Source organism: Hylobates moloch, unplaced genomic scaffold (assembly GCF_009828535.3).
Source record: "Hylobates moloch isolate HMO894 unplaced genomic scaffold, HMol_V3 SCAFFOLD_5, whole genome shotgun sequence".
Lineage (NCBI taxonomy): Eukaryota > Metazoa > Chordata > Mammalia > Primates > Hylobatidae > Hylobates > Hylobates moloch.
In genome coordinates this window covers 104,534,026-104,549,906 of record NW_026652280.1, presented here as the reverse complement: position 1 = coordinate 104,549,906, position 15,881 = coordinate 104,534,026, and the positions used below count along the sequence as shown (strand labels likewise).

The 15,881-nt window shown below is 42.7% G+C and overlaps 1 protein-coding gene across 1 annotated transcript in view; it reads right to left on the bottom strand.

The window, feature by feature from the left end:
• Nucleotides 1-6,164: 6,164 nt before the first annotated feature.
• Nucleotides 6,165-15,881, bottom strand: part of GOLPH3L (golgi phosphoprotein 3 like) — a 57,238-nt gene continuing 47,521 nt past the window's right edge. The window contains exon 5 of the mRNA XM_032154772.2: nt 6,165-8,700. Within this exon, the coding sequence (XP_032010663.1) occupies nt 8,273-8,700 (428 nt within the window). The 3' untranslated portion in view covers nt 6,165-8,272. The remainder of the gene's footprint in view (nt 8,701-15,881) is intronic.

Genomic DNA, 15,881 nt, shown 5'->3' with positions numbered 1-15,881 from the left:
CTCTACTAAAGATACAAAAAATTAGCTGGGCATGGTGGCGGGCGCCTATAGTCCCAGCTACTCGGGAGGCTGAGGCAGGAGAATGGCGTGAACCCGAGAGGCGGAGCTTGCAGCGACCTGAGATGGCGCCACTGCACTCCAGCCTGGGCGACAGAATGAGACTCCGTCTCAAAAACAAAAAACAAAACAAACAAACAAACAGAAAACAAAAAAAATTAGGCCAGGCGCAGTGGCTCATGCCTGTAATCCCAGCACTTTGGGAGGCCTATGTGGGTGGATCACCTGAGGTCAGGAGTTCGAGACCAGCCTGACCAACACGGAGAAACCCCGTCTCTACTAAAAATACAAAAAAAATTAGCCAGGCATGGTGGCATATGCCTGTAATCCCAGCTACTTGGGAGGCTGAAGCAGGAGAATTGCTTGAACCTGGGAGACAGAGGTTGCGGTGACCCAAGATCATGCCATTGCACTCCTGCCTGGGCAACAAGAGCAAAACTCTATCTCAGGAAAAAAAAAAAAAGAAATTAGCTGGGTGTGGTGGGGCAGGCCTATAATCCCAGCTACTCAGGAGGCTGAGGCAGGAGAATCACTTGAACCTGGGAGGCAGAGGTTGCAGAGTCGAGATCGTGCCATTGCACTCCAGCCTGGGCGACTGAGTGAGACTCCATCTCAAAAAAAAAAAAAAAAAAGTTTTTTAGTTTTGAGCATTTGAAAAGTATTTTTTGGCCAGACACTGTGGCTCACGCCTCATCCCAGTATTTTGGGAGGCCCAGGCGGGTGGATCACTTGAAGCCTCCAGCCTGGCCAACATGGCAGGAGAATGGCTGGAACCCGGGAGGTGGATGTTGCAGTGAGCCAAGATGGTGTCACTGCACTCCAGCCTGGGTGACAGAGAAAGACTCTGTCTTAAAGACAAAAAGAAAATTTGTTCAGTATTTTCTTCAATTAGTTTTCTCAGATTGAATGTTGAGGCTTTTAAATATTCATAATGTTCCTGAGAATCCATTTGGCTATTCTGTTATCTTTACGCTTCTCCAGCCTTCCCCTCCTCAATTAGACCCATTTCTTCCCTACTCCCCAAAAGAAAAAATATCGACGTTGGATTAATATAAATCCGTTTAATCTAACTTATTCAAGACTTTTTGGCCTCTACTTGGGGGTTCAAGAGAAGGTGAGTGTCAGGCCTCTGAGCCCAAGCTAAGCCATCACATCCCCTGTGACCTGCATGTACACATCCAGGTGGCTGGTTCCTGCCTTAACTGATGACATTCCACCACAAAAGAAGTGAAAATGGCTTGTTCCTGCCTTAACTGATGACATTGTCTTGTGAAATTCCTTTTCCTGGCTCATCCTGTCTCAGAAAGCTCCCCTACTGAGCACCTTGTGACCCCCACTCTGCCTGCCAGAGAACAACTCCCCTTTGACTGTAATTTTCCTTTATCTACCCAAATCCTATAAAACGGCCCCACCCTTATCTCCCTTGGCTGACTCTCTTTTCCGGACTCAGCCTGCCTGCACCCAGGTGAAATAAACAGCCATGTTGCTCACACAAAGCCTGTTTGGTGGTCTCTTCACACGGACGCACATGAAAATGAGGTGATAGAACTAGAGGGAAAAGAATTATTATTATTATTATTAAGGCTAACCTACAAATATTTTGAGGTATTTTATGGGTTTAAATATCCATAAATCTTTGAAGAAGTCTCACTTGCAGATAAGGAGGAAACATTTCAGTATCTCTGAAATACAAGAAAAACTTAGGCTTAAAATTTTTCTCATTAAATCAGGAAAATGATTTACATTTATTGGACTGATTTTCTTCTTGTGGCAGAAACATGGATTCAGTCGAGAAGCCCTTCTGAAAGAGTAGAAGGCCCTAGATTCCCAGGTAAGCTTCTGAAGTAAATTCAGATAAATCTACTATCATACTTTGGGAGGTTGAATTAGATTAAGAAAAACAAAATGGTAGCCAGATTATTTATATTCTGGGGAAAAATTCTACACAAAGGATGTTGTCTTCAGAGCTCTTAGCGAATATTTAGTTTTTCCCCTCTGGTTCAACTTACTTTTTTACAATTTGGAATGCAAAGGAAAACTGACACGGTAAGTGAGCTGGGCTGCTAGAAAACAGAGATTTCTGCCAGGAAGTAACTCTGCTTTGACTTGCATTTGATAAAATTTTACTGCTTTCTGGGAGAGATGGCTCCCTCGATTATCAATAAAAAGTCACTTTGCAGCTGGGCATGGTGGCTCATGCCTATAATCCTAGCACTTTGGGAGGCTGAGACAGGAGGATCCCTTGAGCCCAGGAGTTTGAGACCAGGCTGGGCACATAGGGAGACCCCCTCGCCTCTACAAAACAACAAAAAAAGCATGTTTGGTTTGTTTCTTTCCAAATTACCTAGATAACTTGGAACTCACTGAGAAAAATAAGACAGACCAAGGCTTTGAGAAGAACTGTGGACACAGAAACAAAGAGTACATACACACATGTAACAGATAATAGAAAAATATCAAAAAAGCAGTGTTACCTAACATTTCAGCATTAAAGTGATTATTTTTATTCTTTAGGGAGAGTAAAACACATTTTAAGAAATCATATGAATATACACTTATGGGCATTTTAGCTGTGTGGCAAAAAGGAAGAACAAATTTTATCTGTTAGAATCTAAATTAAGTTTTAGTTTTGTTGTAATTTAATGTCAGAAAGCATGCATGCATACATGCAAGACAGTGGAATATACAAAGTGTTGAAAGACAAAAACAACCCACCAACCTAGAATTATTTCTGTGGTTGTTGTTGTAGACCTGGGTCTCTGGCTATGTTGCCCAGGCTGGTCATAAACTCCTGGTCTCAAGTGATCCTCCTGCCTTGGCCTCCCAAAGCGCTGAGATTACAGGTGTGAGCTATTGTACCCAGCCCAACCTAAAATTCTATTTCCAGTTAAATTATCCTTCAAAAATCAAGGATAAATAAAGACTTTCTTAGACAAAAACTGAGGGAATTCATGTCCAGCTGACTTGCTCTGTAAGAAATGTTATTGAGAGAGGGAAAATGATAAGTAGGAAACTCAGTTCTTCTATTTTTTTTTCTTTTTTGAGTTTTGTTCTTTCACCCAGGCTGGAATTAAGTGGCACGATCTTGGCTCACTGCAACCTCTGCCCCCCGGGTTCAAGCAATTCCCCTGCTTCAGCCTCCCCAGTAGCTGGGATTATAGGTGACTGCCACCACACCCGTCTAATTTTTGTATTTTTAGTAGAGATGCGGTTTCGCCGGGTTGGCCAGGCTGGTCTCGAACCCCTGACCTTAAGCAATCTGCCTGTTCAGGCTCCCAAAGTGCTAGGATTACAGGTGTGAGCCACTGCGCCTGGCTGGAAACTCAGTATCTATGTAAAGAAAAGCAACGTGAAAGGAATAAGTAAAGGTAAACAAACAACAAAAAAAATTTAGCTTGTCGTGGTGCACGTGCCTGTAATCCCAGCTACTGGAGAGAGTGAGGTGGGAGGATCCCTTGAGGCCAGGAGTTTGAGGCATTATTGGACTATGATAGCACTTATGAATAGCCACTACACTCCAGCCTTGGCAACAAAGTGAGACCCCATCTCTAAAAAAAGAGCTGCCAGTTTCAAAATCCTTTGTTTAGTTTACAACTTGAATATATTTTCTTATTTTCTGGGCCGAGCGCGGTGGCTCATGCCTGTAATCCCAGCACTTTGAAAGGCCGAGGCGGGTGGATCACCTGAGGTCAGGAGTTTGAGACTAGTCTGGCCAACATTGTGAAACCCTGTCTCTACTAAAAATATAAGAAATTTTCCAGGCGTGGTGGTGGGTGCCTGTAATCCCAGCTACTAAATAGGCTGAGGCAAGAAAATCACTTGAACATGGGAGGCGGAGGTTGCAGTGAGCCGAGATCGTGCCATTGCACTCCAGCCTGGGCAACAAGAGTGAAACTCCATCTCAAAAAATTTTTTTTTCTGGAAATATGTGAAAACTACATGCATTCATGAAATTCTAGCACATCACCAATTATTTTGTACATATTATTTCCCCTGTGTTGGCTCTTCCCTCTTAGCCTGAAAAGATCCTTTGAGACTTTTTAAAAAGTTTTTTAAAAATAGAGACAAGGTCTTGCTATGGCCCAGGCTGGTCTTGAACTCCTGGACTCCAGTGATCCTCCCACCTTGGCCTCCTAAAGTGCTGGGACTACAGGCATAAGCCACCTTGGCCCAGCCGATCCTTTGAGATTTAGTTCAAATTAAGGCAAGAAAGGGTAGTGATCAAAAAGTAGGTGTTTGAACTGAAGCTCTGCACTGTGTCCTCAGGCAAGCCTCATTGCTTGAGTTTTTTTGTTTTTGTTTTTGTTTTTTGAGACACAGTCTTGCTCTGTCACCCAGACTGGAGTACAGTGACACGATCTTGACTCACTACAGCCTCCACCTCCCAGGTTCCAGCGATTCTCCTGCCTCAGCTTCCCAAGTAGTTGGGACTACAGGCATGTGCTGCCACGCCAGGCTAATTTTTGAACGCCTCTACCACCAGGTGAATCATGGTCTCGTCATACAGGTCCCGCCCGATTCCCACCTCCTCCTGCCAGGTGTGAGCCACCGTGCCCGGCTACGCCAGGCTAATTTTTGTATTTTAAATAGAGATGGGATTTCACCATGTTGGCCAGGCTGGTCTCAAACTCCTGACCTCGGGTGATCCAGCCGCCTCGGCCTCCCAAAGTGCTGGGAATACAGGCATGAGCCACCACACCCAGCCACCTGAGTTTTCTTTAAAAGAACATTGTAGAGGTTTTTTTTTTTAGTGTTGTAATAAATAATATACAAAGCAGTTAGCGTAGTACTTACCTCACAACAAAAGTGCTCAATATATGATAACCATAATAAAGAAATACAACACCTCAAAGTCTTCCCTAACATTCCTAGGGAGAATACTATTTATTTGTGCTTCTAAATATTATGTTTATACTTCTATTTGATCATTTGTCACAAATTATATTATTTGCCCACATAAATGTGCATTCTTGGGAGCTAGAATGGTGCCCTATGCAATGTTTTATTGTCAGTGCCTAGCAAGTGCTCATCAATTGTAAGTACTCAATATTTTTTTGATGAATGAATTATAGACAATAAGATATAGAGTGGCGTTCTCAAATTTTAACACGCAAGCTTTTAGAGAGTTTCTTTTTTTTTTTGAGACAGAGTCTCGCTCTATCACCCAGGCTGGAGTGTAGAGGCACGATCTTGGCTCACTGCAACCTCCACCTCCCAGATTCAAGCAATTCTCCTGCCTCAGCCTCCCGAGTAGCTGGGATTACAGGAGTGCGCCACCATGCCCAGCTAATTTGTATTTTTAGTAGAGATGGGGTTTCACCATGTTGGCCAGTCTGGTCTTAAACTCCTGACCTCAGATGATCTGCCCGCCTCAGCCTAGCAAAGTGCTGGGATTACAGGCATGAGCCATCGCGCCTGGCTGAGAATTTCTTTAAAATGCAGCTTCCTCCTAACTCCAGAGACTGATTTACTAGGATCTGCATTTTAGCAAGGTACCCTCCTATCTCACACACACATTTTGGTGCAATGGTCTTTGCAATATACTTTGAGAAACATTGTATAAAGCATGACTTATTGAAACAGCACTTTGTCTTAAATAAAAATATTAGAAAAGTATAAACAATCCTAGTAAACAAATGTATTATTGTCCCTTGTGCTATAGATAAAGAAAGGGAGAATAAGCCAATTATAAGCCCACTTACATTTTTACACGTTAACTCTGTTATAGTCAGGCATGTCACCTACATTTGGAACTTAAGACTTTCAGCTCCTAAATTCAGGTGTCATTTGCAAGTAGATATTAGTAGGACAGATCATATTCATTCTCTTCATGGTAATAATGGTATAATTGGTTAATTTATTTTGATTGAGATGGAGACATTATTTAGGCTTTATAGTATTAGCTGGTGTTCATGTGGTCAGCCTTGATGTGTCCTGCCCCTCAGGCTATGCATGTTACAATTGTTTTTGTATCCTTCATTTTCTACATAGGATAAAACAGGCTGGTATGCTAGTGTAAAGGGGGAGGCATTACTAGCCTTGTATAGAAAGTCCTTATTTCCAATTAAAACAAATTAAGTTATAAAATTGTGCACAGAGAGACCAGAGAGCTGATAATTGATCTTTATTATACAGAAATGTGAAGGCCATAAGCATTAAATGAGAAGGAGTTTGGCAGTGAACGTTAGGTAGATTCAAACTGAAGATATCCTCGTCTTATTGAGATATAATATAAAAATAAACACTAAGAGTTGCAAGAAAGAACTCAATTCAACTTCTATCCCCCAATCAAGCTACAACTTTCCACAGGAAAACCTGGTTTCAATTCATGCCGAATTGTTCAAAGAAAAGAAAAAGCTAACTCAGGTAGAGACAACACATGGACTGGCTTTTGTCCTATTAGAGAGCCAGACTGAATCTGTATTCAGCCTCACATTTAGAGTTTGTTTCCTACTACAATTTATATCTCTATTTACCTAAGAGATACCTAAAGTGAAAAACAAAAAAATGTTAACTGAGCTGGGGAATTTTTGTGGGGCTAAGTAGATTTGGCAGAGGAGAGAAATGAGTAAGTAATTCATTTAATTATTTCTAATCAAGAGGATTTAATGTCAGGTCTGGGTCATCTGTATTAGCCCTTTGACAGTTTGTTGTTCTATAATGGTCAAGAAGCACTATCCCATTAAAGTATAATAAATGCTTTACATCAGCACAGCTCAGTGCCCATCCTCTTTATATCCTCAAATACTGGACTTTCAATATGCTTTCAATTTCAGCATGCTTTCAATACCAAATTAGCCCTTTAAATAGGATCTTTCTTAATAAAGCTTTTCATTGCCCTCACTACTGAAGTAAAAAACATGTTAGAGATTTGGCCAGAAAGATGGTTTTACTGAAATAAGACTAACGTCTAGGAGCACATCTATGGATTAAATATAGACAAAACTACTCCCATAACTCTTAAATATAGACAGACTTTATTAATTTATGTAGGAAGCCAAAAATAGGAAAGAAAAAGATCTGGAGTTCAGATATACTGATATATTCAGCAACTGAAACTTACAATTCCTTCAATTCAGTCAGAGCAGAGACATTTAAAGTAGTCTGGAGGCGTGGGTGCAGTGGCTTATGCCAGTAATCTCAGCACTTTGACTTTGGGAGGCTGAGGTGGAAGAATTGCTTGAGCCCAGGAATTCAAGACCAGCCTGGGCAACAAAGCGAGACTCTGTCTCTCTAAAAAAGAAAAAAAAAAAAAAGCTGAGTATGGCGGCACGTGCCTGTAGTCCCACTTAGTTGGGAGACTGAGGCAGGAGGATCCTTGAGCCCTGGAGGTCAAGGCTGCAGTCAGCTGTGATTGCACCACTGTACTCCTGCCTGGGCAAGAGCAAGACCCTGTCTCAAAAAAAAAGTGGCCTGGGGGAAACAGGACAGTCATATACCCCAAGAATGGAAATTTTCATGCCACCTCCCTTCCTTCCTTACAAATTCTAATGCTGATTGCATGAATGAGGTGTTGAGAGAGACTTTTCTTAATTTAGACTTTTACCCTAGTGAATGAGGGAGCAAGAGAATGCTAACAGGGATGAGAGAATATATTTCTGGCTCTAGGACTTTGAGATCCAGGTAACTGAATCTGGGACATTCTCATTAGGTTAGAAAAGGAAAGATGAGAAAATCACTAGCAGGATATGCAATTCCAGAGACCATCTGCTCCAAAAATTAGTTTTGTTTCTCATTGCTCCTTATTCAGCGACAGTTATTTCAATAAGCTACATTATTTAGCAGAGTCTGAGAGACAAAGGCTGTGAAAACATGTATTTAAGACAGAAAACAAACTTAGAAAAATATAATACTTCACTTTTTATCTCATTCACATTCTATAGCTGGAGAACTCAAAATCCCATTTAGATATTTCTGCTTATCCAAAAGCACACTGGGTGAAACTAAACCACGAAATGGAAGAAATGTTCATTGGGTGTGTGTGGGTTCACCCAGTTTATTTACCTACGGAGTGGAAGTGTAGGGAGAAATAAGGTCTGCTTATAATGGTCAAGGTCTATGGAGAAGCCCTGAAGTTGCGCTCCCCAAATCACAAGTCTGATTCAAGAAAAGGAAACAAAAATGATGGAAACATCTGATCACACAAAACTCAGTGATGGGGTCTCTGACAGTCAGCAGCCAGCAGGGGAAAAAAGGAGAAATCCACCTGCTGGCTTTAAGATTTATTGAAGGCTGCCAGCACAGCCCAGATCATTTCTGTGGCACTAGGCTTTGTCCCTTCCACTTCAGGGTCCAGTTCTACTAAGTCCTTGGCTCGATTCATTGCCACATCATACTTGTCATCTGTCAGAGAGGAGAAGACATTCTCTAGCACATCAGAGGAGTGGGCTAGCACCAGGAGTGCTAGTGTTCGCTTGTCCATACGCTGAGGGTCATTTACCCACCGCTCTAGTACACTATCTTGAAGTTTTTTCACTAGTCGCTGTTTCTCTGTTGTATTGGTCACTGGATGAGTAGTCATGTCAAATAGCAGGAAATTCTGCTTCTCAGTGGTTAGAATACCCTTCTCTACTAGGTTCTTTGCGATGCGCTCTCGTACATTTCTCAGCTGGTACTGTAATTTGAAGGGGTTCCAGGTCTCGCCTATGAGAAAAAAGAAATAGGACATAATGAACAGAGAGAGAAAAGCAAAATGAAACGTGTAGTAGTTTGGAACCTTGAATGGCTAAAATGTTTAAAAGCATAATCTTCATTCCTCCATTCATTTAATCCTTAGTCCTTTATAATCTGGCTTTGACTCCAACCATATTTACATTAAACTAGCTTCAAAAAATGTCACCAAGGACTTCCATATTGCTAGAGCTTACAGACTCTATTTCCGTTCTTTTTTGTTTTTTTTTGAGACGGAGTCTCGCTCTGTCGCCCAGGCTGGAGTGCAGTGGCGCAATCTCGGCTCACTGCAAGCTCCACCTCCCGGGTTCACGCCATTCTCCTGCCTCAGCCTCTCCGAGTAGCTGGGACTACAGGCACCCGCCACCACGCCCAGCTAATTTTTTGTATTTTTAGTAGAGACGGGGTTTCACCTTGGTCCCGATCTCCTGACCTCGTGATCCACCCGCCTCGGCCTCCCAAAGTGCTGGGATTACAAGCGGGAGCCACCGCGCCTGGCCTTATTTCTGTTCTTATGTGACCTCTCTGTGACACTGTAATTATTTATGTATTTTTCAAATTCTCTTTAGGACACAAGTCTCTCCCGGATGATTTCTACTCTGTATTGCAGAAGTTCTATTTGCTGGTGAAGCTGAGAGGACTGAGGTTTCCTACCCTATTTGTAGAGCAGAAGCTCTATCCTAGGCCTGGTAGGCTGACAATATTTAGACTTCAATTGCTCCCATCCCAGCTTGTTCATAGATTAGAGATGCTGCAACAGAAAAGGCAAGTCAAGAAGACCAGGAGCTAACACCTCTTTCCCCCAGCACCTACTCATACAGCAGGTGGGTATCACTGTAGGAGAAGTGGGCCCTTGTGCAGAAGTTCTGCCCAGGAGGGAAGGAAGGCCTGAAGAATGAAGAGCTCCAAAGCTCTGCCTGAGAGGACTGACTTTATTTGAAACACAGTGTGGAGAATTCTATGCCTAAGGGTGTTGAAAACCATAGAGATCTTGGTGGAGAGCAATTACAAGGTGCTGCTAGCTCTATGGCACTAGTATGACAAACCCAAATGGCAAAGCCTCCAGAAGTTTAACAAGCAGAACCAGAGAAACAGAAAGCCAAGAAAAGCCCTTCTGGAATCATGACCAACACTTGGGGTTGGGAAGACTGTGTGCTTGCACCAGGCTACACCCACTCAGGAGCAATCAGAGCAGGACATGGAGCTTGACTTGAGAGTATTCCCCAGACCCCACATAGATCTATCAAAAAAGGGTGGATGCTTCACTGGCACCAAGGGCTAAAGCACAACCACTGAACCAACACTGGCTGAACAATAAGCTACTCTAACTCAGAGGCAACTCCTAGGAAGCTAAGCTTAAAAATAATAATAATAGCCAGGTGTGGTGGTGCACACCTGTAGTCCCAGCTACTTGGAGGCTTAGGCAGGAAAATCACTTGAACCCAGCAGGCGGAGGTTTCAGTCAGCTGAGATTGCACCAGTGCACTCCAGCCTGAGTGACAGAGCGAGACTTCATGTCAAGAAATGAAAAACACAAAATAAAAATAAAATTTAAAAAATCACATGCACCCCTGGTGTCTGTCCAAGGATGTACTTACTCTCTGAGAAGAAATCAGAGAGGGAACTACCAAGCTGCTAGTTCCTCACTGAATGTGAGGCAAAATGTAAACTCCCTGATTTGTGATGGCTATGTCAAAATCACACACACATATCCAACAGTAAAGGATAAAAAAATTTAATTGGCAAAAAGGTCTTAAGCACACAACCTATGACTAATAAGTGGCTTCTACTGACCCACTGGCAACACACAGGGAGTTAGGCCAAAAGATAAAAACAAGAAAATATGAGCAGTGACATCAGAGGCTGCACACTACAAGAGAAACACTTCAGAGAGCTACTGCAGACAAGTCACTAAGGAAACAAATTACCAAGCAAACAACACAATCAACCTCTAGTGGGAAGGAGAAACCAGTATAGCAGCTGTCCCCAACCCTTGGACCATGGACTAGTACTGGTCTGTAGCCTGTTAGGAACCCGGCTGCACAGCAGGAGGTGAGCCATGGATGAGTAAAGTTGAGCTCTGCCTCCCGTCAGATCAGCAGTGGCATTAGGTTCCCACAGGAGTGTGAACCCTATTGTGAACTGCACATGGGAGGGATCTAGGTTGCATGTTCCTTGTGAGACTAATAAAATGCAATGCACTTGAATCATACCGAAACCATCCCCCCGTCTCCCACCCCAGTGGAAAAATTGTCTTCCATGAAACCTGTCCTGGTGCCAGAAAGGCTGGGGACAGCTGCAGTATAGTATCCAGAGTTGCACAATTATCTAAAATGTCCAGTTTTTGACAAAAAAGTATGAAGTATACAAAGAATAAATTGTGACCCATTGACCCTTTCAGAAGAAAAAAAGCAGGTAATGGAAACTGCCTTTGAGAACGCTAAAATGTTGGACTTTACAAAGACTATAAAGCAGCTTTTATAAATATGTTCAAAGACCTAAGGGAAACCATGACTTATCATATAGAGAATATCAATAAAGAGAGAAATTATAAAAAAAGAACCACTTAGGCTGGGTCCGGTGGCTCACGCCTGTAATCCCAGCACTTTGGGAGGCTGAGGTGGGTGGATCACTTGAGGCCAGGAGTTCAAGACAAGCCTGGCCAACATGGTGAAACCCCATCTCTACTAAAAATACAAAAATTAGCCAGGTATGGTGGGCACCTGTAATCCCAGCTGCTCAGGAGGGTGAGGTAGAGAATCGCTTGAACCTGGGAGGTGGAGGCTGCCATGAGCCGAGATAGCACCACTGCACTCCAGCCTGTGTAACAAAGCAAGACTCCATCTCAAAAAAACAAAAACAAAAAAACCATTTAGAAATCCTAGAGTTCAAAAGTACAACAAACAGACTGGGCATGGTGGCTCACGTTTATAATCCCAGTACTTTGGGAGGCTGAGGCAGGCGGATTACTTGAAGCTAGGAGTTTGAGACCAGCCTGGCCAATATGGTGAAACTCTGTCTCTACTAAAAATACAAAATTAGCCGGGTATGGTGGTGTGTGCCTGTAGTTCCAGCTACTCAGGAGGCTGAGGCAGGAGAATCACTTGAACCCAGGAGGCGGAGGTTGCAATGAGCCAAGATCACACCATTACACTCCAGCCTGGGTGACAGAGCAAAACTCAAAAAAAAAAAAATTACAACAAACAAAATGAAAAATTCACTCAAGGGACCCAACAAGAGATCTGAGCTGGCAAAATAAAGAATTAGCAAACTTAGAGATCAAAGAAATTATGTAATATGAAGAACAAGGAGAAAAGAGAATGAAGAAAAATGAACAGACTCAGAGAAATATAAAATATCATCAACTTGACAAACATACATAAAACGGAAGCACCAGAAGGAAAGGAGAGAAAGAGGCAGAAAAAATACTCAAGGAAGTAATGGCTAAAATCTTGCCAAACATGATGAAAAACACTCAACCACACATTGGAGAAGCTCAACAAACTCCAAGTTGGATGAACACAAAGAGACCCATATCCAACATCATAGTAAAAATGTTGAAAACCAAAAATAAGTGGAAAATCATGAAAGCAGAAGAGAAAAATGACTTATCACATCACAGTGGAACTTTGTAAGCTTAATAACTGACTTCCCATTAGAAAAAATGCAGGCCAGAAGAATGAGTAGACTTAATTCAAAGTGAGGGTAGAAACTATTAGCCAAGAATCTTATAACTGGCAAACTATCTTTCAGAAATAAAAGCAAAGCAGGTGTGGTGGCATGCACCTGTAGTCCCAGCTACTCAGGAGGCTGGGGCAGGAGAATCACTTGAACCCAGGAAGTGGAGGTTGCAGTGAGCTGAGATCACTGCACTCCAGACTGGGTGACAGAGTGAGACTCTGTCTCAAAAAAAACAAAACAAAACAAAAAAAACCCAAAAAACCAAAACAAAAATGAAGGCAAAGAAAAATTTCTAAAAAGGAGAAAAAATAAATACATTCCTAGATAAAAACATCTGAAAGAGTTCACTGCTAGCAGACCTGCCTTGTAAGAAATATTAATACTAAAACTAAAGGGAAGTTGTTAAGGCTGAGAGCAGGACACACTAGACAGTAATTTGAATCCACATGAACAAACAGTAAAAGTAATTATGTAAGTAATAAAAAAGATGGTATAATTGAATACTTCATCTCAACTGATTTATAAAGCAATTGCACAAAACAATATTTATATAATTGTTGAGTTATAATTTTTTTTTTTTTTTTTTTTTGAGACAGAGTCTCGCTCTGTCGCCCAGGCTGGAGTGCAGTGGCGCAATCTCGGCTCACTGCAAGCTCCGCCTCCCGGGTTCACGCCATTCTCCTGCCTCAGCCTCTCCGAGTAGCTGGGACTACAGGCGCCCGCCACCACGCCCGGCTAATTTTTTTGTATTTTTAGTAGAGACGGGGTTTCACCGTGGTCTCGATCTCCTGACCTCGTGATCCGCCCGCCTCGGCCTCCCAAAGTGCTGGGATTACAAGTGTGAGCCACCGCGCCCGGCTGAGTTATAATTTTTAACTTTTTAAACTTTTGCAATGTAATAATAGCACAAAGAAAGAGGGTGGGAAAAAATTGTGTTGGTGTAAGGAAAATGACAACAGATGGTAACTTGAATCCACAGGAAGAAATGAAGAAAACCAGAAATGGTAAATAAGGAGGTTAATATAACAAACTCTGTAAGTATAATTTGTGCTTTCTTCTCTTCTTTAATAATTACAACAACGAATTGTTGAATTTATAACACATAGAGATGTAATACGTATAACAATACTGGCATGGTGGGCCCATGCCTGTAATCCCAGAACTTTGGGATGCCAAGATGGGCAGATTGCTTGAGCCCAGCAGTTTAAGACCAGCCTGGGTAACATAGTGAAACTTTGTCTAAAAAAAAAAAAAACAAAAAACAACAATAAAAGAAACACAAAAGCCAAAAAAAAAAAAAAAAAAAAAGAAAAGAAAAGAAACATATAGCAATATTAACACAAAAAGAGGGAGAGGGAATAGAGTTATATAGAAGTAAAGTTTCCTTGGAATTAAACTTGGTATAAATTTTGTTTTTTTTTTTTTTTGAGACGGAGTCTCACACTGTCACCCTAGCTGGAGTGCAATGGCGCAATCTTGGCTCACTGCAACCTCCGCCTGCCGGGTTCAAGTGATTCTCCTGCCTCAGCCTCCTATGTTAGATTTACTGGAGAAAGACTTGAAAGCAACTTTTTTTTTTTTTTTGAGACAGGGTCTTGCTTTGTTGCCAGGCTGCATTGGAGTGGTGTGATCTTGGCTCACTGCAGCCACCACCTCCCCAGCCCAAGTGATCCTCCCGTCTCAGCCTCCTGAGTAGCTGGAACTATAGGCATGTACCACCATGTTCAGCTAATTTTATGTTTTGTAGAGATGAGGTCTCACTGTTGACCAGGCTAGTCTCAAATTCCTGGACTCAAGTGATCTTCCCACCTGAGTGTCCCAAAGTACTGGGATTACAGGTGCGAGCCACCACACTCACTACAACTATTTTTTTTTTTTTTTTTTGAGATGGAGTTTCACTCTTGTCGCCCAGGCTGGAGTGCAGCGGTACAATCTTGGCCCACTGCAACCTCCACCTCCCAGGTTCAGGTGATTCTCCTGCCTCAGCTTCCCAAGTAGCTGGGATTACAGGTGCCCACCACCACACCCAGCTAATTTTTGTATTTTCAGTACAGACGGGGTTTCACCATGTTGGCCATGCTGGTCTTGAACTCCTGACCTCCAGTGATCCACCCGCCTTGGCCTTCCAAAGTGCTGGGATTACAGGTGTGAGCCACCGCGTCCAGCCACAACTGTCTTAAAGATGCTCAAATATTTAAAAAAAATATGGATAAAGACAGGAAAATAATGTATAAACAAAATGATAATATCAATAAAGAGATAAAGGGACCAAAAGGAAATTTTGGAGCTAAAACTTATAATAACTGAAATAAAAAAACATACTGGGGGGCTGGGCGCGGTGGCTCATGCCTGTAATCCCAGCACTTTGGGAGGCCAAGGTGGGTGAGTCACTTGAGGTCAGGAGTTCAAGACCACCTATCTTTTTTTTTTTTTTTTTTTTGAGACAGAGTCTCGTCTGTCGCCAGGTGGAGTGCAGTGGGCAATTTGGTCATCAAGTCCTCTCCTGCCTCAGCCTCTCCGAGTAGCTGGGACTACAGGCGCCTGCCACCACGCCCGGCTAATTTTTTGTATTTTTAGTAGAGACGGGGTTTCACCGTGGTCTGGATCTCCTGACCTCGTGATCCACCCGCCTTGGCCTCCCAAAGTGCTGGGATTACAAGCGTGAGCCACCGCGCCCGGCCTAGGGAAACCCTATCTCTACTGAAAATACAAAAATTAGCCAGTGTGGTGGTGGGAGCCTGTAATCCCTGCTACTCGGGAGGCTGAGGCAGGGAGAAGTGCTTGAACCTAGGAGGCAGAGGTTGCAGTGAGCCAAGATTGTGCCACTGCATTCCAGCCTGGGAGACAGAGCGAGACATTCCATTTCCAAACAAACAAACAAACCAAAAAACAAATTTGGAGAAGCAGAAGAAATAATCAGCAAGCAGTTCCCTGTTAGGATACACCCTCCAAATCAACAGGGAAATACTATAGCTACATTTGAGCCTTTTCCTTTTAAATTTGGGAAACGCCATGAGGGGACCATCTGGGGCCGGTTCCAAACCGGGGCATTTCCAGCTTAGGCCATTCCCTCACCCCTGTACAATGTCTGTCCCCCGCCATAGCCGGTAGTGCCGCAGTAGATTTATGCTGCACAAAAGCTGTGAGCCTTCTGCCTGGGGAACCCCTGCAAAAGGTCCCAACAGGAGTCTGTGGACTCTTGCCCGAGGGAACGATAAGATTACTTCTAGGAAGATCTAGTTTAAGTTTAAAAGGAGTACAAATACATACAGGAGTCCTTGATTCAGATTACAGTGGGTAAATTCAAATTGTTGTATCTGCTTCTGTTCCCTGGAAAGCAGAGCCAGGAGAGCGTATAGCACAGCTCTTGCTTGTGCCGTATGTGGAAACAGGGAAAAGTGACATTAAATGAACAGGAGGATTTTGAAGCACAAATAAACAAGGCAAAGCTGCTTATTGGATGAATCAAATTA